Genomic DNA, 24,931 nt, shown 5'->3' with positions numbered 1-24,931 from the left:
AAATACAAGAAATGAAAAATGAGAGTTAAATGTTATGAAGAAAAGAAAGGGAAAAAATGGGCTGGACTTTTTGGGCGAATCGTATAGGTGACAGACAAGATGTGTCGAGGGAGGAAAGAATTGGTCCTTTCTTTTCCAAAAACGCGCTTGCATTTCCCCTAAGCAGACTCCAACCCGATGCCCAAAATGTCAAGTTTATAAACAAAAGGGAAAACGAAGCGAGAGGCAAAAATGAAGGGGACGAAGTCGAAACATATATGGAAGAAAGGCAAGCAGAGGAAGCAAGAAGTAAAGAAACAAAGGCTAGCTATGAGCGAGTAAGCAGAAAAGTGGAAGAAGAAGACACCCCGTTGACGAAGAAGAAGAAGAAAAAGAAGAAGGGAAGGAGAATCCATAGCTACAAGGTGAGATCAAGAAGAAGAAGACGAAAAGGAAACCCACATCAGAAAGAAGACCAAACACAAAAACAACATATTCAAAACACGCCCCCAACGCTTGAATGTGATGATGTCTCGCAATATAAGACACAGGATTAAAACAGCTCATTAAGAAAATCAGAACATCCTTCCCCAAGTAACTATTATCCGCCTTCCGAGTCTTTCAATTAACCTGCACCTACTGGCTGATTTGACTGGCTGGGCTGCCTTGCTGCTCGGTTGCGGTACGGCTCATCCTGCGGTCCACCTTGGCCATTGTGGTGGTCTCCATGGCCATTCTGGTCACTTGGGCCGCCGTTCAACGCAACACCACCGCCGCTGACCTGCCGTTGGCCGTGTGGGTTTGGCTGAGGTTGCGGTTGAGGCTGGAGCTGGGGCTGCGGCTGAGGCAGGGGCTGGGGTTGCGGCTGAGGCAGGGGTAGAGGTTGGGGCAGGGGTAGAGCGGTTGTGGCGGGAACACCTAATGGCCGCGCCGAGGATTCTCTTTGCCATGCCACACTCTGGGTCAAGTCGGAATCGACTCGGTGGAAGACGGGGGTAGATGGCGGTCGGTTGCCCTCTCTTGACCGCGGAGGCGAATTCTGGATGATCATGTGCTTCGGCGACGGCCTGTTGGCAATGTCACCGTACCGCTTCAAGATGTCTTTCGTGGTCACATCTGCTCCATTGGCGAACAGATTGGGATCATTCAGGATCGACAGCAAGTCTTCTGGGACCTATTTTTGAACAATAAGTCAGCCTCCGATTGTAACAAACCAGCTGGATCTTACTCACCTCGCACATGGCCTCGTTGTACTCAATCAAAGTGTGTACAGCTTCGATGGCCAAGAAGCTGTCATCCATTCCGGCGTCCTTGTTCTTCGAGTACAGGATGTTCGGTGTGATGACTGTGGACAGGTTGTGCACATCCATCTTGCTTCCGGTTTCTTCGCCGGATTCCTCCTCGATATGTGCGAAAGATGCTGTCCAATTGAGGAACGAGAACAAGATCTCCATACAATCTCTGTGACACTTCGGTAGCAGACAACACGTCAGATGGAGTATCCGGCGTTTCGTCACCTCGTCGGGTGCTTCTGTGCGGGATGTTAGCATTCATCATCATCAATGATCACCGTGGACTTACTCTGCGACATCACGAACAAGCGATGGAGCTTGAAAGTCAGTAAGGGGTCAGGAAGCTCGCGAAGGAACTTCTTCAGCAGGGCAGCAATCTGAACGGCATTTTCAGCCGTTAGATCCACCTGACTATCACCCCTGTCTAATGCTTCCGCGAGAGTGTTGAGGCGCCGAATGTTGCCGTTCTTGCGGAAAACGCCCTCTACGGACATATCTGTTGCATGGCCCGGTCAGTCTCCAATACTCGAGCAAGAGAGAAAATATATATTCTATACCCATCTGGCGCATTGCAGCGATCGCATCGTCGACTATCTGGGGGATTCGTAAGTTGCCTGGTCCGACTCCCAGTCCCGATTCGGCGCCGTCTCGCTCGATCATGACTTCCAGCGGTATACCAAAAACACCTGATTGTTTGGTAAGTCTGTTGTTTCTGATGATGATTTGGACTATGGCAAAGAGACCTTTTTTTTTGGCGCCTTTCTTCTTATCATTTGGCTGAAACGCCTTACCGAACTTTCCCCAGAATGTCTTCTTGTTGGTCTCGATCAGCCCCAACAGTTCCTCCAGATTGAAGTGTCCCTGAACCAAAGGCTCCATGTTCAACACGGCAAGATGTCGGACGATGAACGAGTCAAGCGCTGTCAATTCGGAGAAGTACCGCTTTCGTGGCTGGGGGATTTCCACAGGCGCAGGTTCTCTTATTGGCTGGGGCGAGGAGAGATCCCTTTGATGGCCGTTTACCAGGCGCGGTTGGGTTGACGAGGAGCCCGAGTAATTATTCGGCCTCTGGTGTTTGAAGGCATTTGGTCGCTGTTCCCTAGCCTGTTCTGCGGCCACTATCCGAGGAATGTCATCCAAAGTGAGCGCCTTCTCGTCACCAAAAGCACGTTCAACGACATGGTCCCCTCCGAAATTGTCTTCCACGATTCTGAACTGGCCTGTTTCCCGGCGCTTATCCCGTGGTTGCCCTTCAGCAGAACCCGGTCGTACGCTGTCTGCCTGGGGCGCCTCTATTATCCTAGACTGCCGGGCCTTCCGAGCCGAGCTTCCTCCCAGCTGCTTGTCTAACCGTGTGGACCTGAGCCGCCGAATGTCGTTCACAGTGTTGGTGTACGCTTCCGCCTGCTCCCCGCCATACGACTTGGACCGGGATTCCGAGCGAAGCAACGGCGGTTCCATGGCCATCCCGTGTCCTCCGGTCGAATCATAGTCTCGAAGGTTAGGGTCATCTTGACACACCGTAGACACCGTGAGTAAGCGGACAACGTGAGATTGGGGGGGATTGCAATGTGGCATACCGGATGTGTGAGGAAGTGTACCGCCTTGACGCAGCATCACCAGCAGTCGAGCAAGCGCAACCCGAAGAAGGAATATGTATTGCTTTAACCGTGTTACATGATGGAATCCATCCTTAGCATCGGGGTACCGTGGGGCACAATTGCGGCAGACCACGCGGCCACGTTCTTGAGAAGTCCACAACGCATCGCCGAGAGCGCCTTTCAGCTCTCGATTGCAGGTCTGACAAGTCAAGCAAGCTAGATGCCATCTCTTCTCTTCAAACTTCACGCACTCGTCCTCAATCGTTGACCGACATCTGATACATAGATCGGAGTGCGAATCGGCCAAATTTTGGGATAGTCCTGCGGTAGATTCGAGCGACTGCTTGGTGTCCCTGGTGGCTTCAAGGTTGGAAAGCTCCTCCAGAAACAGCTCAAGTGCCTCTGCGTTGTTATGTTCGCGCTCCTGGCCATGCGTGTTAGCCATTGCAGCCAATGTATGTGGTTCGAGGGGAGGAGGGAGGGTGTGTACCAATCGTAGGGCACCCTGGAGACTTATGCGGATCAGAAGCTTCAGGTAATGGGCGAGACCGGTTACGAGGGACAGTAACTCTTGAGTGACACCAAGCTTTCGGACTCCGGTTTCCTGGGTCTTCGAAAGCAAGCTAAAAAAAGCAACAATCTTCTTGCAGAGGAATTTGGCTTCGCGTGCGTATGATAGTCCTGTGATTGTTAGAATCGTATACCCTAATTTTCATAACTCACAATCCCACGGGGAAGACGAATTTCCACCACGTACCCTTGGGCGCCACTTTTGCCAATCGAATATCCAAATTATCTGTACAGCCGAATAATATTTCCACATGCCATATGAATCGCTCGGCAACGAAGACACCATCAATGTAGGCGCCGTTCGAAACGTGCAGCAGCATATCGCTGATACACGCTGCGGACGACTCCTCGAAGGCCGACAGAACACTCCAGATCCGGAAAACTTTCTGTTCCATCTTCTCCTCTGCTTCCCTTACCATAGACCTCCGGCTATCCGAGGGTGCGTCCACGATTTCCTCGGGCTGTGCATCGATAGCTGCGGGCGGGGCAAGCCGTACGTTCCAAAACTGTAATGCAGAATAATGTTAGCAAGAAGACAGTTGGTGGCTCGCCCAAGCTCGGGCCAGATACGCCATGCGGTTCGATGGGGGTGTGCCTGGGCGAACCTTGTGGATCATATAGCATTCGGGGTGCCAATGCTGGTTTTGCCCATTCCTGAATATCTCGACGAATTGTTTCAAAATGGCCGTCTGGCAACCGTTGCATTTCGCGGCGAATTGTGTCGAGTAGTGATAGTGACAGTAAACCTTGCTTCCGTGCTCGTAGTACGAATCTTGAGGGCCAAACACCGTCGGACAGACACAGCAGGTGAAGTGCTCGATGTGGTATTTGCGTTCGAGCGCCGTGATGTAGGAACCACGAAGCGCCTCCCCACACTCGTGGCATAACAGGTCCAGTCGTCGAAAGTAATCCTTCTCGCACAATGGATATTGGCCGGGGCCGTTGTCATCGTCCACGGGGAAGAACTTGGAAGCCACTACCGCGCCGCAATCCTGGGATGAGGTTCCAGCGTGAGCAACATAGCCAAGCGTTGGACAAGGGTAGCGGACAGTATTACCATGCATTTGAAGCAATCCAGATGAAAGGTGCCTCCGATGGCCCTCACAAACTGGCCGGTGAGAGGATTCTGGCATTTCTGACAGGTTCGCGTGTGCTTCGTGGAGGGTGCAGCCCCGCTCGCACTTCGCCGGACAGGAGAAACCCCAGCACCCCCGCTTCCAACGGCCAATCCCCCAACGGGCGCGAGTCCAGGTGAAGGGGGCGCAACCGGTGAGCGATTGCCGGGTTGAGAGCCGGCCCTCTGTCGCTGGTGGGGAACCGTTAATTCTCTCGAAGGTATTGCGATCTGGGGAGGTCGGGGGTCTCGAGGCGGTTGGCCATCGGACGGTGGAGACATGTGATGTGTGAACCGAACCGCTTTCTCGCTTGGGGTGCTACTGCTGCTGCTCGATGCTGCTGCCACTGCAGATCCAACCGGTCGGGAGGAGGGGGTGGAGAGGGGGTGAGTGTGTGGACGGTTGTGTGTGAGTGTAGATAGATGCGATTCGAGTCGGACACGAAAGCGAGATCGAGTTGTCTGCTGGGCGGGGGCGCGCAGCAACTAGTAGGTTGGTTGGTTTGAGAGGGGGGTGGTTGGGTTAAGGATCAATGGAAGCGAGAGTTGCGCGGGAAGTTGTATGTACAGGTATAGGTATGCTGCAGTATGTACCCCGGACCTCTCTCTGTCTGTCTTCGCTCTCCCTTCTTCGCCTTCTTCTTTCGCCTGCTCCGTGGGGATTCTGTCTGTGTATGTGTATTTCTTCCCCCTTTTTCCGCGTCTTGCCCAGCTCACCTTCTTGCTTCTCTGTCTGCTCTCTCTCGCTGTCTTCTTTCTTTCTGACTCTGTCGTGCTGTCTCCCTGTTGCGTTCCTGTGGTTAATTGTAACCCGAACCGCGCACTGGTTGATAGCGGCGAAGAGTGGTGATGTGTGGGGGGTAGGGGGGATTGAATGAATGAACGAATTGAATTGAAGGAATGAAGGAATGACTGAAAGAATGGGATCACCGCCTCTGTTCGCAACAGCTGTGGATGAGGATGTAGGTTGTAGAGCAGAGTAGCACCCCAGCACCCGGGGGGAGAGACGAGGGATTGTGCGAGTATGAAAGGGGTGGAGAGCCAGGGCCAGGGTTCGCGAGTTGGCGGTAGGTGGTAATTTGGATGATTTGGAGGTGCTTGCACTCGATAGTAGTTAGTACGGATCTAAGAAGCAGGTAGCGGCTGCGGAGTTTGGGGATGGGTGAGGCGTTGCTCGGTTGCTGCAGCCACATTGAGGCGCTGATCGATTTGCACCGCCACAGTGAGGCACTTCCCTGATAATGCAGCAATAGTGTGGCGCAGTCTTCGCGCCAACATCCGACACTGCGGCGTCCTGCTTTTCTTCCACTAGAATTCAACAGCGACAGATACTCGCTTCAGGGAGGCCGTTGACTGCAAGTTGCGATAGGGATTTACTTATGGTTTGAGGAATTTTCTCTACCATTGGGCTATTTTTGGAGCCTTCTAAAGTTTTGGGTTGACGAGCAGTCAATGTTTCGAAGACCGTGTTCCAATTCCGTCTCAAGCTTCCGTCCGTATTAGACTACCAGTATCCCCCTTGAACCATAAGTTGATTGTTCTTTTATCTTTATTTATTGCCTCGAATGCAGGAGAGTATAGTACCTACATTGAAGGGATTGCCAGAATCTCCTAATGGACAATCAATGGAGAATTCATATTCTGACCTCTATATTTACCGGGACATAACACGGTTCCGGATGAAGATCAAGGGACTTCCTGCCGCGACTGCAAACAATGTATGTGGTACATGCGTGCTCGATCCCACTACAGTGACTTTATCTAGAGTTGGATGTATCCTCAAAGTAGATAGTAGGCGATCTCTAGATCATGCTGGCCGATAGTTCTGCGTATACGATTATTATCGAGTCGGGTCTTCTTTTGTGATATGTGCATACCTGATTCTAGACGGTTGTGGGATAATAGGTTCAAAGCATCAATGCAAAGTCATTTTTATATGTACTTTGGTCGCCTGAGCCTCAGAAAAAATAATATGATCAGTCTATTTCCCCCAACCCTAAATTCACCGAGTGTTACTTGATGCACCGTGACTCGGAGCACCGGTCACACTCTTTTTCCGACCGAACGGGTTGACAGCGGTCTGTACCTATGTACTTGCATGAATCAAACGGCAGTGCTGTGTGTGGATGTCTTAGTTCCGTGCAGACTATCGCTCAGCGCCATGCCTGCACCACGCGAGATGGTGATTCCAATATGTACGTGCATCGCCACGTGTGAGGGGTTTCTCCAAACTGCTGGCCTCCGGGAGAGATGCGCGGCCGGCGAGCATGCGTGATGGATGGAAATCCGACCAGATGCCTCGGACCAAACGATGGATATGTGTAAAAGACTTAATCACAATATCTCGCTCGTTCCGAGGGGGAGCTGTGTCCACGACGTTGGATATAAGCTGGATACATGCAGTCGGGCAATCTTAGACTGTCTTGCCGCCACTGATGTTGGCAAACGAATATCGGACGCGGCCGCTGAGGAAGATGCAGTAAGCGAGGTGTCCGAGTGGGAAGTCAGGGAACGGGAAGAGAGACAGGCGGAGAACTTGAGGCTACTACGGTATTGCCGTGATCTAGATACCGGTAGGCCACGCGCAATTAATGATTAAACAAAAAAAAACATAAGCTAGGTCTGCGTACGCTGATAGGTACCGGTAGGCCTTGGAAACCGTTATTCTCGGCTTCATTTCTTTTGCTCGTTTCGATATCACCTTTCCTTGGAAGAGCACCACGATTAATAGATAGCCAGCTGCTCCGTCTTGCTGCTAGGTACGCAGGAGCTCCTCGAAATAATATCAATCGATTAGCTCGTTGAAGCTCAAAACAACTTTTCGCCGCAGGTCCGGTGGCAGAAAATTTTACTTTAAGGCGTAACAGGAAGCTTCGAGTCTCAATTTAAGGAGACACATACCTAAGATGCTCTGGTTGGTGCTGATGGCCCCTCGGAGCAAATGTGGCGTGGCAAAGTCAGTCGAGGGTTCAAGCTCCTGAAGATACGAGAACCTTGGATCTTCGAGCAGCAGGTCAAAATACCCCGACGGGACAATACAGGCACCACAGCTGACCCCGATGGCACTCTCAAGTACGGTAGGTATCATGGTTGTTGACGATGTTTGGTGCCGGCTCGGAGCGCGTGAGAGTTGTGGTCGGGAGATCGACGTCAAGGATAATATGTAGTAGTAGGCCCCGTAGAGCCGACGCTCCTAGCGCTGCTCACAGGTTATCACCCGAAAAGCTCCATTCCTGCACGAACAAGAATGGATGGCCAACTTGTGGTGCCTCTTGCAATCAACCATCAAACAAAAACGCCACCTTTTGATATTTCTGTGATGGAACATAAAAAGGGTTGAATGCGAAATAAATCGATGCCCCTCTCTCTCTCCATCTGTAGGCATGCGAGCAAGCGAAAAAAATGGGACATGTGGGAGCTGCAACCCTCCACAGTGCCGCAGATATACCGCTAAAGTAAGTTCCATGCCGGCATAACCAACGGATAGGCAGCAACTTCAAGCTCGTTCCCTCTTAGTTAATCAGAAAGTAGAGACTGATGGCCGCACTTTACCTGGAAACCCCTCCCTGGCCGATTTCGAAAGACTACTGCGCACTACGTGCGGAAAATTCGTTACTACTCTAGTTACTCATGTTATGCAGAGCCGTTAGGTGTGTTAATTTCACGACCCTGACGCGGCCCGCTAGAGTGGCTACTACACCACCACCAGAGTAGCAGTATACCGTATATACTCGGATGTAAGGGTAAGTGGTGCCTTATCTTGCGCTGATAATTCTTAATGGTGATGAGGCACGACTTATTGGCTGTTCCTGGTACTATGCGTTATCGATCTGATCGTTACGGTTGAAGGTTTTTTTTTAGAGGTATGTACGGTACTCTAACGTATGAGGTATGTACACAGTCTTAGCCAGGTAGTGTAGAGCCCGCAGTTCAGCGGCGCCACCGGGTATTCCGGTCGAATAACTGCCACCGCTCAGTACTGTCGAGTAGATAGCTTCCTACGAAAAACCGACCGACTGACAGATCGAGCGAGCGAGCAGGGATCGGCTGGCGTTCGACCAGATGCATATAATTCGTCCCGGCTCCAGACTTAGTTACAATACATGACGGTCTTTTCAGCACGCCAAGAGCTAACCCAACCCCAATGTGCTCTCCACTCTCAAACCGTAGCAGACTGTCTGCGACCACCTTGTTCCTTCTTTTTTTTCTTTCCGTTTGGGCTGATGGTGAGACTGGCAACCCGGTGCTGCGACTTCTGCGGGAAAAGCTATGTACATACCCGGTACATCATACATCTCCGCAAGTTCTCGACGCAATAGCCTACTGTTTTGTCCATAGTCTCCCAGTGAATTGGTTATGTCCACGCAGGCGTTCATCGGTTGCTCAAGTATCCTTCGATAAGTCAGTAAGTCAATAATTCAATAATCGCTTCAAAGTGGAGTGACTCTATCGCTGACGAATCCACGGATATTCAGTCATTAACGGATTGATCCCCACTCATCTCCATTAATTGAATCTAGTTATTAGCGGATTGATCTCCAGTCATTCCGGGGTAGTGACTCGGACCACTTACGGCTCGGGCACGATTTCTTTCTAAACAAGCCATTATACTCAACTCGCTCATTTCGCCGCATTCGGTCTAAAACTGCCGTGACATTTTACTTTTACTTTTACTTTTTACCGCGTTAATAATTTAGTTCCGTCCCGAGTACCACTTGATGGCAGATCCTGGTATGTGCAGTAGTCACTCTACTCTACCGGTACCCTAGGTACTTTACTCTTGACGTCCATCTCACAAAATACCGAAAGCGGAAATTCTTGAGTTCAGAACCGCTTTCATTCCCGTTACCTGGCGTGGGATCCGCACCAACCAACCTCAACGCAATAACCGGACCGTCCCTCCCCTCGTCGGCGTGGCGAGAGGATTCGTCTCAGCGATGGGATCGATACGAGTGTGTTTCTCGGTGCACACGGTGTGCTCACCCATCTGTGTCAATTTGATTTGGTTGGTTGGTTGGATATGCCAGTCTTGTCCGGACCGGCTTCAGCTTGGTCGTCTGCCTGTCTGCCTGCCTCCTGTGTCCGTATATCTCCAGGTTACCTCTTCCGGCCCATCCCATAGCCAAATCACAACACCATGCCGCGATGCCGAGGATAACCATGGCTTGAAATGTGATAGGTATGTAAAGTTGATACCAGTGAGCGTGCGGAAGCCGTATACAAGCATGCATGAAATATGTATGTATGCCAGACTGCCACTCCGCTTGCAGGAATCCAGGTTGCCGTGCGGTCGATCAAAGCGGGCCAACGTGAGTAGGAATCAGGGTATGTAACCAGACCGAGCAACATCAATCCCCGCCGTACGTACTTACCGCAAATCTGGGGTTATCTTTGTGGAAAATCGTTTTGCCGAATCTTCGCTTGGGTGTTGGTTACCTACTTCAGACCATTTCGCATCGGACTCAAGGCCATCAATGATCCGACGGCATCGTAGAGATAGCTTGCCGGTGGGCTACCGGTGTGCTCTGTAAAGAGACCCCGCGTATGAAAAGAAAAGAAAAGAAGTACAAGCAATGATCAGGGCCGAATGCAGACACGGCTGGGTTGCGGTGATGTTATAGACCCCGCTTCCAAGGCCACCAGCTTGTGCGTGCATCAACTCTACAAGCACATAGACAGCAGCATTTGAAGCCGCCTGTTTCTCAGACCCGCGTCCGCAACTGATCGATCAAGTCGTAGCAGCGCGGGGTAAAACTGGCGGTGTCGTGTCCCATAATTACCCTTATAAGCCGGGTGGTGCAGGAAAAGCAAAATGCTTGCAGATGCTCTGAATAGTGAATATAAACCAATCTTAACACGCCCCACTAGACTGCCACTCCGAAGACCGATACTCAGCTGCCTATACCAGTAGCCTCCTAATTTCTGACCGAGAAAGTAAGAAAGTACAGAGAGAAGAATAAGGAAGGTTGTAAATAAATTAAAAGGAAAGGAAGAATTGGGATTCATATTCGATAGTATCGGCAACCTTTCCATCGATCTGCCGCATCACCGCCCATTGATCCTCATCTCAGTATGGAAAAGCACCTTTGGTGGAACCGCTGTGCATCGCACTGAACACCCACAAATATCAGTATACGCTCATGACAGTGAAGTGGCCTGAGTGCAATTACTTCTCTATCGATGCTATGACGCCATTGATTACTCTGGGGCCATACTCGTCCTCGTACCAAGATCCGTCGCCGTCGATATGGAAGAATTTCGGTGCCGGGAAATATTTTTCGGCGATGACCATGTCCTCGAGGGTTGCCTTCATTTTTTCGAAGGTTTTCAGATCCTTGCGTCTGTCGTCTCGACCTCTATCTTCCGAGCCATCAGGGCGTTGCTTTCCAACATGGGCACAATATAGAAGCAGGCCCGCTAAACCAGCAGCAAGTGCAGTTGCGATGGAACTGCCTGATATTTTTCTTGTACCTGCACGGCTGTCGGTAGCTAGCGATGTGAAATTCTCCCCCTGAAACAACAGGTCAACGTCCTGAGTTCCAATCCTTCCAGACCGTTGGCCGTTTTGGGTTGCCGCCCCGACACAGAATATCGGCTTGTAGAAGACTCTCGGATAGCCATAGCTATTGCCCTGGTCAGCTCCGCCGTCTTTTGCTGCGCAGAACATGAGAATCTTCGCCTCGGAAGCCTTGTCGATTGCCTTCCCCATTTTATCCACCGCCGCTCCGTTTTCGTTTGTCTTCTCGATGGTCCAACTCATCAGGATTATGTCCACCTTTTGTTCGACAGCCCCGATAATTGCCTGGAGAACCCCCTGTGTTACTGAATGCTCTCATTATGTGGGATTGAAGGATAAGAATGGACATTTACCTACCTCTAACGCTGACTCGGCAGTGATCGTGGGTTACCCTTCTCCTTCACAAGTATCCAGTCTTGCAATGTATAGCTTAGCCTTTGGGAAAACCTGAAGGACGCAGTCGGCCATCTCGGTCCCATGTCCATTCGACGAAGGGAAGTGGTGGCGCCCCATACGGCCGCGCCTATGGAATGACATTCCGCCCGAGATGCTGCGCGGTGTGCCCGAAATTTTTTCGATGCTGACGCCATCATCTATGATAGCAATCTTGACCACCGCATGCTTATCCACATCATCCGGGATGTCTTTGACGAATAGTGAAAACAGGTTGATGCGCCTGAGCCACTCAGACCTGCATGTAAGGAATTGTTATCAGTTGGTGAATCCCCTCCAAGCCTGAGTGAAGAACCTACTCACGTTTCATTATCTCCTCTAGGATACTCCGTGACCGGTCCTGATTCCATTTTCGAAGGCTTGGAAGATACGTCTACCATTTGGAAACGTACCTCCAAGTGGGGACAGGCTTCCTTCAGTTTGGCTTCGTATTCTGCGTAGTTCTCCATTCCTCCCGATACAGGTCTCTTCGGGCCACATGCAGTTGGTCGGTCAAGAACATAATTTACAGTCGAACGAAAGTAAGTGGACACAAACGGAATTTGGAAAGCCGTTGGCCGATGCCACCTAACCAAATATCGTTGCGTGTCCACTTAAGTACAAGGGAGTAGCAGAAAAATGTAACAGTGCCTTGTTGGGATCGATCTTGATGGTCACCTTCTTGAGCTGTCCCGCAATAGGAGCTGTCAGCAATTTTCTTTTATCAGGAAGGGTACGCTAAAGGGATAACTATCCACCAACCTGCTTCAACTGCTCCAGCCCGTTTTTTCCGCACCAATTCTGAAGGATAGCTCTTTTCCCTGAGGTATACAGGGAAATTTCCACAACGTTTTTTGCAGCTAATGCAATTTTGTCGCTGCAGAGATCTTCCTGTTGCCAGTCAAGGATCTCAACTTCAATGTCTTTTAAAGCTTCCTCGATGGTGCGGTCACTGTGGGGAAGTCTTTCTTTGTCCTCCACCGTTAGTTTAATGATCTTCTTTACCTTCCGCTTCCGAAGCCAGTTGAATACAGCCCCATAGTCTCGATACGAATCTCGCAATTCTTTTGGGAGCGGCCCAAGACCCTCAGGGGCATCTTTCAGCTGTTCACTCAATAGAAACCCGGGGGGAGCTAGACGTCCTTCAATATCGTATCGATTTTCACGTGCCTCAGGTAACCCTCCACATTTGGAAGTACGTCGACGCCGATATATCGGAGTGCCATGTGTATGGGAGACCATTCCGTCCTTCGAACGTCGTTTATCGTGCTTCCAAGTACATCCTGTATACCGGGGTTCTCCGCTAGGGCTTTCTGAACCTCCTTGATGTATTCCTTGATTCGGGTGCTCTTCGCTGCCTTTTCGATCGCTAGACAGAGCGGAGTCTGATTTCGGTCATTCATGGCGGAAACCATTTCGCCATGATTTCTTAGCAACCATAGCACAAGGCTTCTGCGCCTGGTGAGCGAAGCGGCGAAAGCACGATTGCCTTTGGAATCCTCCGGGGCGAATTCTGATGTGCTGACGCGGATCGGTGCCCCCGCGGAGTAGGTTTCCGTCTTCGCGTCCTCGCCCTCCTCATTCTCCTCATCACCGCCCTCCACATCTTCACCATCCCCGTCACGCTCGGCCCTGCAACTGATATCTTCGGTCAAGGAGAAATGGAGCAGATTCCTCTGATCATCGAGCGGCATTCTGAGGTGTTCGCACGAATATTCGGCGTCCAAGACGTTGGAGCCATCAACTAGGAATGGGGGGACCTTTGAATCGTCCGTCAAGTATGTCGAGAAGTCCACCCCATCTTCACCGCAATCAACCGCATCGATCAGGTTATTAAATATATTTTGTATCTTGCGCTTTAATTTCCGGTTCTTGCCTTTACCGGTGTTGGGATGTGAGGGCTGACCTGTAGATTTGCCTTTGATGGATTCGAACGGCGCGCGATTGTTTTTCCTAGATTCATCACTACCGATGGAATTGCTGGCCGCTTTACCACATCGTTTTTCCAAGTTGGTCTCCGTTGCGGGGAACTCGCGTAGACGGAACCCATGCGCGCGGTAAACCGGTTCTGCGACGCTGTTACTGTTGCTCTTGGAAAGGGTTGAAGATGTGCAAAGGTTTCCCGATGACTGGTCGGCTAACTATGTAATTGCTATAGAAGAGGAGTATTGCTGTGGAGTCTTGTGAGCTCTTGAGACGAGAGTACGCACGCGTGTATCAAGTGAATGGGAGATGAGAGATGTTTTGCTGGTGATTCGAGCGGAGGTAGCGGCGCTAGGGGAAAAACTGAGGAGGGTCTCCAAGAAAGCTTTTGTATAATGATAGTGAACACTTTGGGGGTCAGTAGGATGGAAGTCGATGTCTAGACATCACTGTCCGGGTTGCCCTCCATCCAGGCTGCCAGAGTGCCACTCCGTCAGTTGATCGCAAGATGTATTCGTATCGGCGATGGGGCGCCTACGAAAATCTTATTCCAAAACCAAAACAATTAAATATCACTTATATTCGCGGTAAATGCATATAGCATTTGGATCGCGCTCCCGTGCTGCCACTGGTTCCTTATACGTGCCTGTCATGCCTTACACCGTTGATCAGGGGCGTAGTGACAAGAACACCGACAACATCCCCACTTTCGAGATCAACCTCGAGCCCAATGGCGATCCGGGATCCTCATACAGATATCAGAACGAACCTGGCCAGATCCAGCGGCGCATTATCGTCGACCGTCATTCCACGTTTCGTGCGGACCATACGGTGCAAGGGTACTTCACGACGGTCCTCCACGGTCAATACGACTCGAGCGATGCAGATCTGAAGGCAACTGTAATTGTCGCTAGTTTCAGATTCCTTTCTTCTTCCGAAGAACTACGATTCCGATCGGCGAGCATCGAGTTCGTTTTTCAGGACCACAACGATTCGAAATGCGGTCCTGAAGTCTGCGATGTGTTCCCGCGTGGGAAAATCGACTTGGACCCAAGAACGGCACAGCACCAAACGAATCGAAACTTCTCAGCACAGGCTGGAGCAACTGCTATCGGCGGCGGAAACTTCGACGTAACCGCGGGAATAGAAAAAGGCGTTGGCTATGAGCGGAGGAACCAGGGATCACTCGTTGGCAGTTGCAAGACTAGCGGACGGCAATGGGGTCCTCAGAATACCGCAAGATGGGCCATGAGCGAAAACAAAGTTCAGAAAAACGGCATCCCGACGAACCTCGAGGTGGCGATCCTGCTCAAGCGTCAGGGCGATTATCCTTTCAGAGCGGCAATAACTGTATCTGCATCCGTTGACAGCCTGTACGGTACCACCGCGAGGTCTCGGAAGCTTTGGGGACGGGACGTAATCGACCCCATAAACTTTGATCCACAGACAAAATCGACGGGAAAGGCCCTAGACGACATCAGTCCGGAAAATCTGTCGGAATTTTCTCGAGTTATGAAAGGCGTGAGCAGTGTTACACCCACTCCGTTCCTCAAAACGGCTTCACGAACTGCCAGGCAAGTTGCCAGCTCTCCGATCCACCAGACATGATTGGAGATTGGACAAGGTTAACCTGAGCATTCACAGTGGTAGCACTGCTAGAACACTGGCAGAGCAAGAACGGGGGCAAAAGGGCCTATGAATAAGCCTTGGGACTCGTTGGCCACGGTGTCGCGGGTGGCCAGGAAATTAGATATCTATTGGGAGATACAAGAGCTTGAATCCAGCGCATTTGCTGTACCTGTAATAGCAAAACCTCGGCGAAATTGATGCCGTTCCAACGTGAGACTTGCGAGCACGATATTGTTATGGTATTGGTGTAGTACTTACTGAAGTAAGTATTAGGTGCTATTCCCTCACAAAATGGCGAGTCGATATCGGGTTCTCCAGGTTTAAGGGTTCGAAACGATGTCAATTTTACAAGCTTTTTTTAGCCTTTTTAACGTGCATTTGGAGCATCTGCACCAAATACAGGCTTGGTTTTTCTCTGCCTCTAGATTCGAAGGCGGTCCCCAATTCTGATACTGCCTGCATCGATTTCTAGGATTATATGTGTGGCAAAGAAGCATTTGGCAAACATGATCTGGCACTGTACTCTACACTGGATAGTGACATCGACGTCTCGCAGTGCAATCTATGTATCTACTCTATTTTTCTCCTTATGTGCGATCTCTTAAATTCGATAGTCCACTGCGTACTCCAGGAGGCCAGCTCCTGGGCCTGTGACTGCTAGAGATTACTTTGCGATTTGGTCACGCAAGCAGACGGTCCATCTCGGATAGAAATATCTCATTGCTCATAAAGTATGTACGCCCTGTTTCTTCCGGATTGTCCAATAGTACTCACAAGTTTGTCATCCTAGACAGAATTATTATTCGTTAAATCTTGGCAGGCCGAGTCCCCTCATATGTATTGATATCTCCCGTTGACAATGTCAACGTCCCAACTCTGCCCCTTCATTCACCCGTATTCTCTCCCCACTTGCGATCCGGAACCCATACAGCGCCAGTACCATCACGCGGTCGAACGGGAGAGCAAGCATGTCAGACCCCTCGGAAGTATGTTCACCACTACGTCTACTACGTCTACTACGTCTACTACGTCTACTACGTCTACTACGTCTACTACGTCTACTGCGTAGTACACCATTAGCAGTTAGGGATGAGGATTTCTCGAGAAAGATCCCCCCACCGAAACAGACAGAGTTCGTGCAGATTCTTACACTTCCCTCCGTCCCCTTCGATGCGGCACTTGTGAAACTTCTGAGGTGCTCATCATCGAATAAAATCCAGTGTCATTGCAGTCCACGGCTTAAATGGCGATTCCGAAAACACTTGGACTCACGTATCCACCCGAGCAATGTGGTTGAAGGACTTCGAGCTCCCCTGCGCACGTGTCTTGACGTTTTGCTATAAGGCAAACATCGAAGTTGCCGGCCCAGAACTGGTCTTGCCGGCGGGAATTTGGGTGCAGCCGTTCAGCTGCTGCGTGCCATCATCTCCGAGAGGAAATCTGCCGACGTAGGTGTCCAGTCTATTTCATACGTTGCTTTGAGGTGCTGATGATCAAAAGGTGCCTGCACACCAGCGCATCATCTTTGTTTGTCATGGCTTTAGAGGCACTATTGTCAAGCAAGTACGTTCTCAGACATGCCCAAGATACTAACACCGTAGATATGTACAATTGGTCTAGACCATGTTGCTAATAGGCACTTGTTGTTGGCGCTATGTATCGCCAACAATAATCACAAATACCCGACCATTTCCTCAGCCACAGTTGGAGTGGTAATAAACGATCGAGTCTCCTCTCTGGTTCGGTGTATCTTGGACTGATTTCTATGTGGCTAGGTGTTCTTCGGCACTCCACACAGCACATCCTTGGGATCCTGGGAACGAACCATCTTCAATATGGCCCTGACGACCCAAGGAAAACCTGGAACACAGCACGAGCATTTGATTCGTCTTTGCGAGAAACGGCGTGTAGGCGAAGATATCATGCGGGATATCTGTGCGAGTTTTGCGACAATATCAGAGAATTGCTCGATACTCAACGTCCAAGAGAGCAAGGAAGTCCCATGGCTTAATTCTATAGTTTTTTTTAGCTCCTGGACGGGTTGTATGTAAAAACACACTGACGGAACTGCGGCCCCGTATAGGTTGTGGATCGGAAATTCGGGGCGTGGGAGGGTTGCAAAAACGATCCGGAGCCTCTGATAAGGGAAGGACACCACATGGCGCTGTGTTCTTCCCTGGATTCCACCCAAGGAGACTTTGAACGTTTATCGAGCGTCATGGAGGACATGAGCGCGAGAGAACCCAAAAGTAGGAGTTTTGATTAGTCATCGTTTGAAGCAGTGCTGACACAGTCCTCGATTACCATAGGCTTCGACGCTGACTACAACTCTTTTTGTGAGATGATGGCAACCGCTTTACCCATCCCCTTGAGAGTGCCTGCCAGAACTTACCCAGCATTCTGCAGCTGGATTACAGAGGACCAAAGGTACCGCCGCTGGAGGGATAAGGAAGATCATCTCATATTGTATCTACGCGGCACTTCGGGCATGGGACAGTCTACTATCTGCTAGTTTTTGATGCGGACCATGCGAGCCACTGGGACGACGGTGCTGTCTTTCTTCTGCAACAGGCTGGACGATTGTCGGAAATCGGGGAAGCATATCCTTCTTTCGATGATTGGCCAGCTTTTGTTTCACGAGCCGCAACTCTATTGCCACATTCATGAACTGAAACAGTCACTGTCAAGAAGAGTCTCATTGTGGAGCGAAGAAGACGTTTGGAGTCTGTTTGGAGCCATCGTTTCGAGGCCAACGCACCGAAAGCTGGTATGCCTTGTTGATGCCCTTGGCGAATGCGGTGATAGGATATCTAGATGGCTTATGGGGCAGTTCGTCTCACTCCAAGAGGAAACAGATTTCCCACTAAGGCTCATTGTCAGCGGTGATGCGAAATTCTCCGACATTGTGCTAGAAAAACTTCAGGAGAATATGGTGGTGATCGACCTTGACAGCAGGGGCGATGGGCGGACTAAAGTTTTGGAGTCGGTTACGGCTGCATGGATATCGGATCTAGTTCGGAAATCAGATGCTTATACCGGGCTCGAGGATTTCCTTTTGGGTCACTATCGACTTCGTTGGACCGATACGACAACATTCCTCGCGATCAGACTTTCCTTAGAGCTTCTTGTTCCCCCGATAACCGGAGCTACCATGCATTCGCTGGGTGAAGAGGTACGCAGTTTAGATATGGACCTGCCACTGATCTACGCAAGATTGCTGGAGAATGTTTCCCTGAATGATCGATCGTGGGCGCTAAAAGTGCTACACTGGACCTGCCATACGTTCCGCCCGTTGACGATCAATGAATTCTCCGTTGCACTGTCAATCCATATCGACAACAACCCTACGCATTCGCTTTTGGCCGACGGAAGTATCCCGCTGGATATAATAAGCGATATCGCCCGCGTGTTCGGCCCGCTTATCATCACTGTGAGGGATGAACTACACCTCGTTCACCCATCTTTCAAAGATTTCCTTGTCCGGAAGAGAAAAGGGAACGAGGGATGTGATGCATGGTACAGCTTTGAAAATGCCGACTATCTCCACAGTTACATTTTTGATATTTGCCTTGAATACCTCTCCGCCGACCCAACATCGCAGGTAGCCCTCCAAGGCGAACAGTTACTGGAGGATTACGTACAGCTTTTATCACTGGCACCACTCCTCGTGGACCAAAAGAAACATAGCCTCCTGCTCTATGCATTCCAATACTGGCCGAAGCACTATCGGCGGTCTGCGGATCTGCAACGAGCACCCTCTAGCTATAGCAAAGTTCTTGATTTCTTGAGCACCGAAAAGATTGCAAGGCCGTGGTACAACGTGTACGGGATCCTGAGCGGCGACACGACAGTCCCATACTCGTACAACCCGGTATCAGTTGCGGCGAGGTTGGGTCTTCCAAAAATCGTCGAGGAATTGTCGGACAGGACAGGCTCTAAACTGTCAGCATCCGAGAGACAGGAACCATTGGATGTGGCCGCTATGTACGGCCATCACACTATCGTCCGAGAGCTTCTGTGTTCTGATATACGGCTCTCAAAAGCGTTGAAATCAGCCTCCGGAATGGGTCATCCACTTGTGGTTAAGGAACTTCTGGATGCGGCAAAGGGGCATGGATTGGAAGTCGCTCAGCTCTCTGTCGAACGCGCCTTCTTTGCTGCGGTAGCAAACGGGCACGCTGAGGTCGTTAAGTTGCTTTTGCAATCACAGGACGGCACTTTGGCCAGCAAGACCCACGATGACTGGACACCTTTGCAGCACGCGGCACAGAATGGCAGGGACCATGTGGTCAGCGTGCTCCTCGACCATCGACAGAGATCCAAGACCAGCACCGGAGAAGGAGACAAGGAAATACTTGCCGCGAAAAGAGGTCGAGGTGAAGGACTGGAAGATTCCGGCTGGGGTAGTGGGGCGGAAGTCAGTGATCTGGACGCGACTGACAAGAGTCCCTTGCACCTGGCAGCGAATGGTGGGTACCTTAAGATTGTCAATCAGCTCCTGGGTTCAATGGCGAATATGGGCGTGGCGGGTCTAGCAGCGGTTTCCGGCCAATCCAATCCGCTTCATCTGGCTGCTTCCGGAGGTTACCTCAAGGTGGTTTTCCGGCTGAATGGTGCTAATCCAAAGCTTGCCGTAGGCAGAGATGGCAACAAATGCACTCCGCTTCACATTGCTGCCAAGAAAGGACATGTTGCGGTCGTCAAGTATATTCTCGGTCTTGAGGAAAGGGTCAAGTATCTTCTCGGTCCTGAAGAAAGTTATGCAACCTTGACCGAGGAACAAGGTCGCCAGCCTCTCCACCTTGCCGCCGAGTTTGGCCACACGGCCGTTGTGGATGCACTTCTCGCCCATTCACCGAAAATAGACGTCAACGTCACAGATGATAAATACTACAGTCCTCTGCACTTGGCGGCAATGAATGGCAACCCCGACGTCGTTCTCAGGCTGATACAGGCATATGCGGAAGTTGATGAACTCGGCGGCAGTCATGAAGAATCACCACATCTGACTATTAACGGTGGACACCTCGAAATCATCGAAATACTCCTATCCTACGGTGCCTCTTTAGAGAAGAAGTCGGGAAGCGGGGCCGAATGGAGAGCCCTTCACTATGCTTGTCTTCGAGCGCCGGTAGTAATCAAGCTATTCGTCGACCGAGGAGCGTATATCGAGTCCGTAACCTGAGACGGATCATCGCCGCTGATACTGTCTGCTTACGCGGGCTCGGAGGAGGGTGTCAGATGCCTCTTGCAAGCTGGTGCAAATACGGCTGTCGTGGACGACTCACACGCCACTGCATTACACTATGCGGCTTCAATCGGCGTATGGGAGTGTGTCGAACTGCTGTTACAAGCTGGTGCAGACCCTTTCGTTCAGAATACCTACGGCGGGACCCCGATTGCCACGGCTGTTTATAAATGCCACATAGGCCTCGCCCATACGATGATCGACTGGCTCATGACCCAGAGAAATGGGTCGAAGTCCTTCAAGCTTGCTGTGAAAAGTGGCTCCCATAGCCTTGTTATTTTGTGGCTTGATCACCGGCCGGGAAACAGCAGCAGCCAGACTCCTTTGCTGTTTCGCCTGGCCGGGGAGTTGGACACTCAGGAGGTTTTCAAAGGATTTATGAGTTCCCTGGACGACCATTCAGAAATCTATGGAATCCGAGATGCCAAGGGACGATCCTTACTTGACGTTGCGACTGGGGTTGACATGAGGAGTCTGCTGGAGCAGCATCAAGCGACCTCCGACACCATACAGGCAGAAATGCCGTCACAGGAAGCGGTATCGACCGAGGACCCGGAGACGCAAGAAATAACACAACCTTCGAGGGCACCCCAAGAAGACGCCAGCTCAGTGCCAGCGCCTTGTCGTTGCAAGGAGATAGACCAAATCTGCTTCGTCATCAACAATCTACACTGCGACAACTGTAGATCCAAGATTGACGACGACTTCTACTATGGTGAGTGCATCGATCCTCTGGCTCTGGCATGGAGAACGGCTCAGTTGACTAACAGTTTCGTGAAACACAGATTGCTGTACGACTGCCTGCTATAGATACGGAGCATGGGTGTGTAGAGAATGTTATGCCGAAGGACGTCCGCCTGGATGCCCAAGAACTGGAGAGCATAAACTGAGAGTTCGTTATGTGTATGACAACCTACGTTCATACGAGGAGTTATCCCCGTGGGTGGCAAAGATGGAGTTACCGCTCGTGTCCTAGGTGCCTAGTAGCTGGATAGGGGCAGTTTTCCTCTTGATTTTATGTTCTCAATTTCTCTTCATGGCGATCGCGTTGCGGGACTGAGTTGGTATCTATGAAAGGGGTTTCAGATGTTCTGTGGGTATGAGAGAGAGATCTTCAGTTTATCTCATTCTGTGGGTATGCAATTGCTTTGGAAATCTGTTTGTACGTGAGCTGCGGCATCGAAATGGGCTTGATAACTCGCTCTTTCCGGTGCACAATAGTATGTAAGTTAGTCAAGCGAATCGGCATGCTCCAGAAAGACCGGCTTCACTTCACCCATCGCTCCGAGATGTGCTACTTGGAGTCAACCTACCGCACCAACCTATATCCGGCATAAGAACAGCTTCGCAAAGTTTGTTGATAACTGTGAGTCGAAGCACTCTGTGGAGCGTTACATCTGTTAGTAAGCGGTTTGTGGGCTAGTGGTGGGGGACGAGGAGCGGGACGGAGGACTCTCTGGTTTACCTTTCATCGGTACCGAGACCAAAATCATCATCAATAATCAATCGTTCGCCCACCAGAACCATCTATTCATTTCCCCACCCATCGTCCCCATCTACAAACAGGCAGCTCAACTCCAGAATAGAGTAGGCAAACACCCGAGGCTATTTGTAGGTTGTGGCTGCTTACTCCACCAAAAACCTCCACATCTTGGAAGTTAAAGAATCACCCGGAACTGCCGTTGTCCTCCTGGAATCGACAGGACCTCTTCCTCAGCTACTCCGGACAAAGACCTCCCCAATCGCAGGCTCGGCGTCGAAATCACTGTGATGCCGTTATCCCATATCCATAGCAACATTTTCTATCCCGGCGAAGGAGCATACAGATGGGACATACAATGTAGGTACTTATATAAGCAACACGGAGGGGACTTCGTCGAGAGGATAACTGGGCTATCGTGTTTTCAAGCCTTTGGTGCTTCGTCGAGAACTTGACTGAGCTGGTGTATTTTTGAAGCTGCGGTGCTTCGTCGAGAGCGTAATTGAGCTGTTGTGTTTTTAACCTTTTGGTGCTCCAGTAGCCGCTTTACTAGCGTCTCGGCGCTGAGTCGGCACTGATCAAATTCGGCGGCTGCATCTCGTGCCGTTTGCAACCATGCCTCTTCTGGCCGCTTCGGGTACCTTTCGTTAGAGCTTGGTCTCTGCTCACCTCCGTCTCGCAACCCAACTTCCTCCTGCTCATCCCCCACCCAGCGTACCCCATCCACTCTTCTACCTTCCCAATACCATCATACCCTCCTTCAGCTGGGAGCCGCGCTACAGATGAATCAGTCCATCATCCGCCTCACGCGTGTACTGTTGCCCCGCCCCCGCATAGTCTAATTGATACTACAAGACCCCCTCTCTGACTTTCCTGTAGGAGATTAGTGAGCTGAACAAGACTAGCGACCTCTGTAAGCAAGCTTTCCGTCTCCCGCTCGAGCTTCTTTCCTCGAAACACCGCTGATGTCGGTTCGTTCTGTGCAGCAATCGCGGTTGCCTGTCGAGATGCGGATGTTCGAAACGTCAGGGCTGTCATCCTGGGACCACCCGACACGCCGTACGAGTTCGGATTCTTTGAGGTAAGGCAGACAGACTGCTGCGTGCATCTATTGATTCCGCGGTTCGCTGACAGCTTCCATTCCATAGTTCTCGATGAAGTTCGGCAGAGGTCCTGTTGGCGCCGCCCACCACCGCGAACTCTACTGACGAGCTCCAACTATAGACTACCCCGCCAAAGCCCCAGCCGTGATTGCGCTTTCGACAAACTCTGGAAGAACTCGATTCAACCCGAACATCTACGCCGGCGGAAAAGTCTGCTTGTACGACTCCACTCCTCCCCGTGTCGTGTGGGGGTCCGCTGCTAACCGATGGGATCGAAATCAGGTCAATTCTTGGGTGAGAAGCTACTTGATCGCGCTTCACTTGATCGTCGGCGCGAGAGAATGCTAATGCCACCAACCGCACTCAGAACATGGAGAGGCGAACGCGGCGAAGAGTGGTCATCGGCGCAGGGACTTGAGTCCATCTTAATATCAATCCAGAGCCTAATGTCCTCAAATCCGTATGAGAACGAGCCGGGTTTCGAAAACGCCAATCAAGAACACGATAAGGAGAACAAAAAGGCTTATGTTCTCAAGGTTCACACTAATTACCCCCACATTGTCTAGCTAATTGCGGACTGACCACTTTGCTGGAACAGATTCGACACGAGACTCTACGAATAACCGTCATCGCCCGTCTGGAGGAGTATCTGGGCATCAATGCCGACGGAACTCTGCAACCTTCGCCTGCGCCGCCGGATCTCGAGTCCTCTGAAGATGGCGACACCTCCCTTGCGGATCTAGAAGGCTCTATTTTGTTCGAGCCTTTCAAGGATCTGTGCAAGCGACGATTCTTGTGGTACTACGACAGCTATATGACTTCCATCACCGCAGAACGCCCGAAAGTGACCGATGGCCAGGTTTTTGTGAGGATGCCGTTCGAGCACTCTGGAAATACCATGGAGGGCAGGTTCTACTACACAGAGCTGGAGAGGAGAATCAAGCTGGTAAGGGAGAGATTGGACAAGGAGACGGAGAATTGGGCGGCGGAAGGAGCCATCATGGCCCAGAGGGAGAGTGGAGTTGCAGCCAATCTCCAGAGACAGTACGAGCAGACAGTTGAATATTACAAGAAGAGCGACTCCGTCACGTTGGACATTGAACTCGTTGACAAGAATCCCTTCCTTTGGCGAGTGGTGGGTCTCACCGGGGTTCTCCTTCCGATACCGAGATGTTTGCTGACCACGTGATCTCGAAGACGTATTTCGGTCGCCCCATGACCAACCTCGATGGTGGCCTATTCAATATCGAGATTGCTTTCAGTCCTCGATTCCCAATCGAGCACCCGAGAGCTCGGTTTAGGACCCCATTCTATCACTACAGGGTTACCAGTAAGTAGCACATGTGGTAGTGTGAGAGGCACCTATTAACTTGTGTAGGCGATGGCGTTCCGTGCTATACTGTGACCAAGACAGACGAGGGTAGGGCGCATATCGATGCCATCATCCACCTCATGGAGGAAGAGAACGGGCCATACGATCCGCGCACTCAAGTCAACCAGGAGGCTTCTAAGCTTTACTGGGGCACCCCCGAGCAGAAGCGGGAGTACAACAGGAAGCTCAGGAGGTATTTAGCCCTTCGCTCCTGTTGAGTTGGTCGTTCGCTAATATCCATTAGGTCTGTACAAGCCTCCATGGACTACGCTTAAGTTGGGGGTGGATACAGCCGATTTGTCTACGGCCGGAGAACGGGAGGGATAATCGTTTTAGTAATGCACAAAAGGCTTGGGTGAATATTCTTACAGGCGCCCTGGGTTTAGAGCTCATGACTTGCTAGGGCGTGTCAGGCACGGGGATTTCTTTTAGAGTTGTTGTGAGGCGAGGCGTTGTTTGGTCTGCTCAGGGTTTTCTTGCATTTCTCTACAATTTGTGTTGTATCTGCTTTTCAAATTACGGATATTCTTCGTGTCAGTATACGGTAACTGCTCAGTTCTGCACACGAAAGCATTCTGCCGACGATTGCTGGCGACTCTATGTACTCCATGTGATATTTCGTGACCTGGAAGCTCTGTGAAACCCAGTCCCAAATCAGTTAGACGACAAAC

The 24,931-nt window shown here is 50.9% G+C and overlaps 7 protein-coding genes across 7 annotated transcripts; 4 read left to right on the top strand and 3 right to left on the bottom strand.

Annotated features, from left to right (window-relative positions):
* Window positions 1-499: 499 nt before the first annotated feature.
* On the bottom strand, window positions 500-4,963 carry BZA05DRAFT_80498 (uncharacterized protein). Its single transcript, XM_051488657.1, has 10 exons — window positions 4,500-4,963; window positions 4,048-4,434; window positions 3,630-3,948; window positions 3,363-3,553; window positions 2,852-3,296; window positions 2,015-2,782; window positions 1,829-1,957; window positions 1,561-1,767; window positions 1,212-1,510; window positions 500-1,153 (listed from the first exon to the last, which is right to left on the bottom strand). Exons 1-10 carry the CDS (start codon window positions 4,836-4,838, stop codon window positions 605-607), a joined length of 3,633 nt encoding a protein of 1,210 aa, XP_051338083.1. The 5' UTR covers window positions 4,839-4,963; the 3' UTR covers window positions 500-604.
* Window positions 4,964-10,722: 5,759 nt separating this feature from the next.
* BZA05DRAFT_446089 (peptidase S8/S53 domain-containing protein) lies at window positions 10,723-11,906 on the bottom strand (the record flags this gene model as incomplete). Its single annotated transcript, XM_051487050.1, has 4 exons — window positions 10,723-10,973; window positions 11,028-11,378; window positions 11,478-11,764; window positions 11,830-11,906. The coding sequence occupies 4 exons, from the start codon at window positions 11,904-11,906 to the stop codon at window positions 10,723-10,725; spliced, it is 966 nt and encodes a 321-aa protein (XP_051338082.1).
* Window positions 11,907-11,981: 75 nt separating this feature from the next.
* Window positions 11,982-12,840, bottom strand: BZA05DRAFT_80380 (uncharacterized protein). Its single transcript, XM_051488655.1, has 2 exons — window positions 12,268-12,840; window positions 11,982-12,192 (listed from the first exon to the last, which is right to left on the bottom strand). The coding sequence occupies exons 1-2, from the start codon at window positions 12,745-12,747 to the stop codon at window positions 12,094-12,096; spliced, it is 579 nt and encodes a 192-aa protein (XP_051338081.1). The 5' UTR covers window positions 12,748-12,840; the 3' UTR covers window positions 11,982-12,093.
* Window positions 12,841-14,046: 1,206 nt separating this feature from the next.
* Window positions 14,047-15,092, top strand: BZA05DRAFT_401957 (uncharacterized protein). The gene has a single exon (XM_051484051.1). It carries the CDS (start codon window positions 14,080-14,082, stop codon window positions 15,034-15,036), a length of 957 nt encoding a protein of 318 aa, XP_051338080.1. The 5' UTR covers window positions 14,047-14,079; the 3' UTR covers window positions 15,037-15,092.
* Window positions 15,093-17,372: 2,280 nt separating this feature from the next.
* Window positions 17,373-20,165, top strand: BZA05DRAFT_80303 (uncharacterized protein). Its single transcript, XM_051488653.1, has 2 exons — window positions 17,373-19,526; window positions 19,699-20,165. Exons 1-2 carry the CDS (start codon window positions 17,576-17,578, stop codon window positions 19,827-19,829), a joined length of 2,082 nt encoding a protein of 693 aa, XP_051338079.1. The 5' UTR covers window positions 17,373-17,575; the 3' UTR covers window positions 19,830-20,165.
* On the top strand, window positions 20,166-21,350 carry BZA05DRAFT_80304 (uncharacterized protein). The gene is made up of 2 exons (XM_051488654.1): window positions 20,166-21,020; window positions 21,091-21,350. Exons 1-2 carry the CDS (start codon window positions 20,501-20,503, stop codon window positions 21,279-21,281), a joined length of 711 nt encoding a protein of 236 aa, XP_051338078.1. The 5' UTR covers window positions 20,166-20,500; the 3' UTR covers window positions 21,282-21,350.
* Window positions 21,351-22,404: 1,054 nt separating this feature from the next.
* BZA05DRAFT_401946 (ubiquitin-conjugating enzyme/RWD-like protein) lies at window positions 22,405-24,843 on the top strand. The gene is made up of 11 exons (XM_051484050.1): window positions 22,405-22,597; window positions 22,665-22,698; window positions 22,772-22,866; window positions 22,934-22,955; window positions 23,010-23,106; window positions 23,171-23,182; window positions 23,256-23,424; window positions 23,487-24,023; window positions 24,086-24,218; window positions 24,267-24,453; window positions 24,505-24,843. Exons 1-11 carry the CDS (start codon window positions 22,568-22,570, stop codon window positions 24,533-24,535), a joined length of 1,347 nt encoding a protein of 448 aa, XP_051338077.1. The 5' UTR covers window positions 22,405-22,567; the 3' UTR covers window positions 24,536-24,843.
* Window positions 24,844-24,931: the final 88 nt, after the last annotated feature.

Source organism: Tricharina praecox, assembly GCF_024521635.1.
Source record: "Tricharina praecox strain CBS 144465 chromosome Unknown BZA05scaffold_17, whole genome shotgun sequence".
In the NCBI taxonomy this organism is placed as follows: Eukaryota; Fungi; Ascomycota; class Pezizomycetes; order Pezizales; family Pyronemataceae; genus Tricharina; species Tricharina praecox.
Note: the sequence above shows the minus strand (reverse complement) of the source record. Positions and strands in the feature narration are given on the sequence as shown.

Bases quoted from the DNA above. Each gene is read 5' to 3' on its own strand.
- BZA05DRAFT_80498 (XM_051488657.1), bottom strand. From the start codon at position 4,838: ATGTCTCCACCGTCCGATGGCCAACCGCCTCGAGACCCCCGACCTCCC. The intron at 3,949-4,047 runs GTTCGCCCAGGC...TCTGCATTACAG, and splicing joins AATGCTATATGATCCACAAG to TTTTGGAACGTACGGCTTGC. The intron at 3,554-3,629 runs GTACGTGGTGGA...TAACAATCACAG, and splicing joins GGCAAAAGTGGCGCCCAAGG to GACTATCATACGCACGCGAA.
- BZA05DRAFT_80380 (XM_051488655.1), bottom strand. From the start codon at position 12,747: ATGGTCTCCCATACACATGGCACTCCGATATATCGGCGTCGACGTACT. The intron at 12,193-12,267 runs GTTGGTGGATAG...ATTGCGGGACAG, and splicing joins GGCTGGAGCAGTTGAAGCAG to CTCAAGAAGGTGACCATCAA.
- BZA05DRAFT_401957 (XM_051484051.1), top strand. From the start codon at position 14,080: ATGCCTTACACCGTTGATCAGGGGCGTAGTGACAAGAACACCGACAAC.
- BZA05DRAFT_80303 (XM_051488653.1), top strand. From the start codon at position 17,576: ATGCGGACCATGCGAGCCACTGGGACGACGGTGCTGTCTTTCTTCTGC. The intron at 19,527-19,698 runs GTGGGTACCTTA...TGCCGTAGGCAG, and splicing joins CTTGCACCTGGCAGCGAATG to AGATGGCAACAAATGCACTC.
- BZA05DRAFT_80304 (XM_051488654.1), top strand. From the start codon at position 20,501: ATGATCGACTGGCTCATGACCCAGAGAAATGGGTCGAAGTCCTTCAAG. The intron at 21,021-21,090 runs GTGAGTGCATCG...CGTGAAACACAG, and splicing joins TGACGACGACTTCTACTATG to ATTGCTGTACGACTGCCTGC.
- BZA05DRAFT_401946 (XM_051484050.1), top strand. From the start codon at position 22,568: ATGAATCAGTCCATCATCCGCCTCACGCGT. The intron at 22,867-22,933 runs GTAAGGCAGACA...TCCATTCCATAG, and splicing joins ACGAGTTCGGATTCTTTGAG to TTCTCGATGAAGTTCGGCAG. The intron at 22,956-23,009 runs GTCCTGTTGGCG...CTCCAACTATAG, and splicing joins CTCGATGAAGTTCGGCAGAG to ACTACCCCGCCAAAGCCCCA.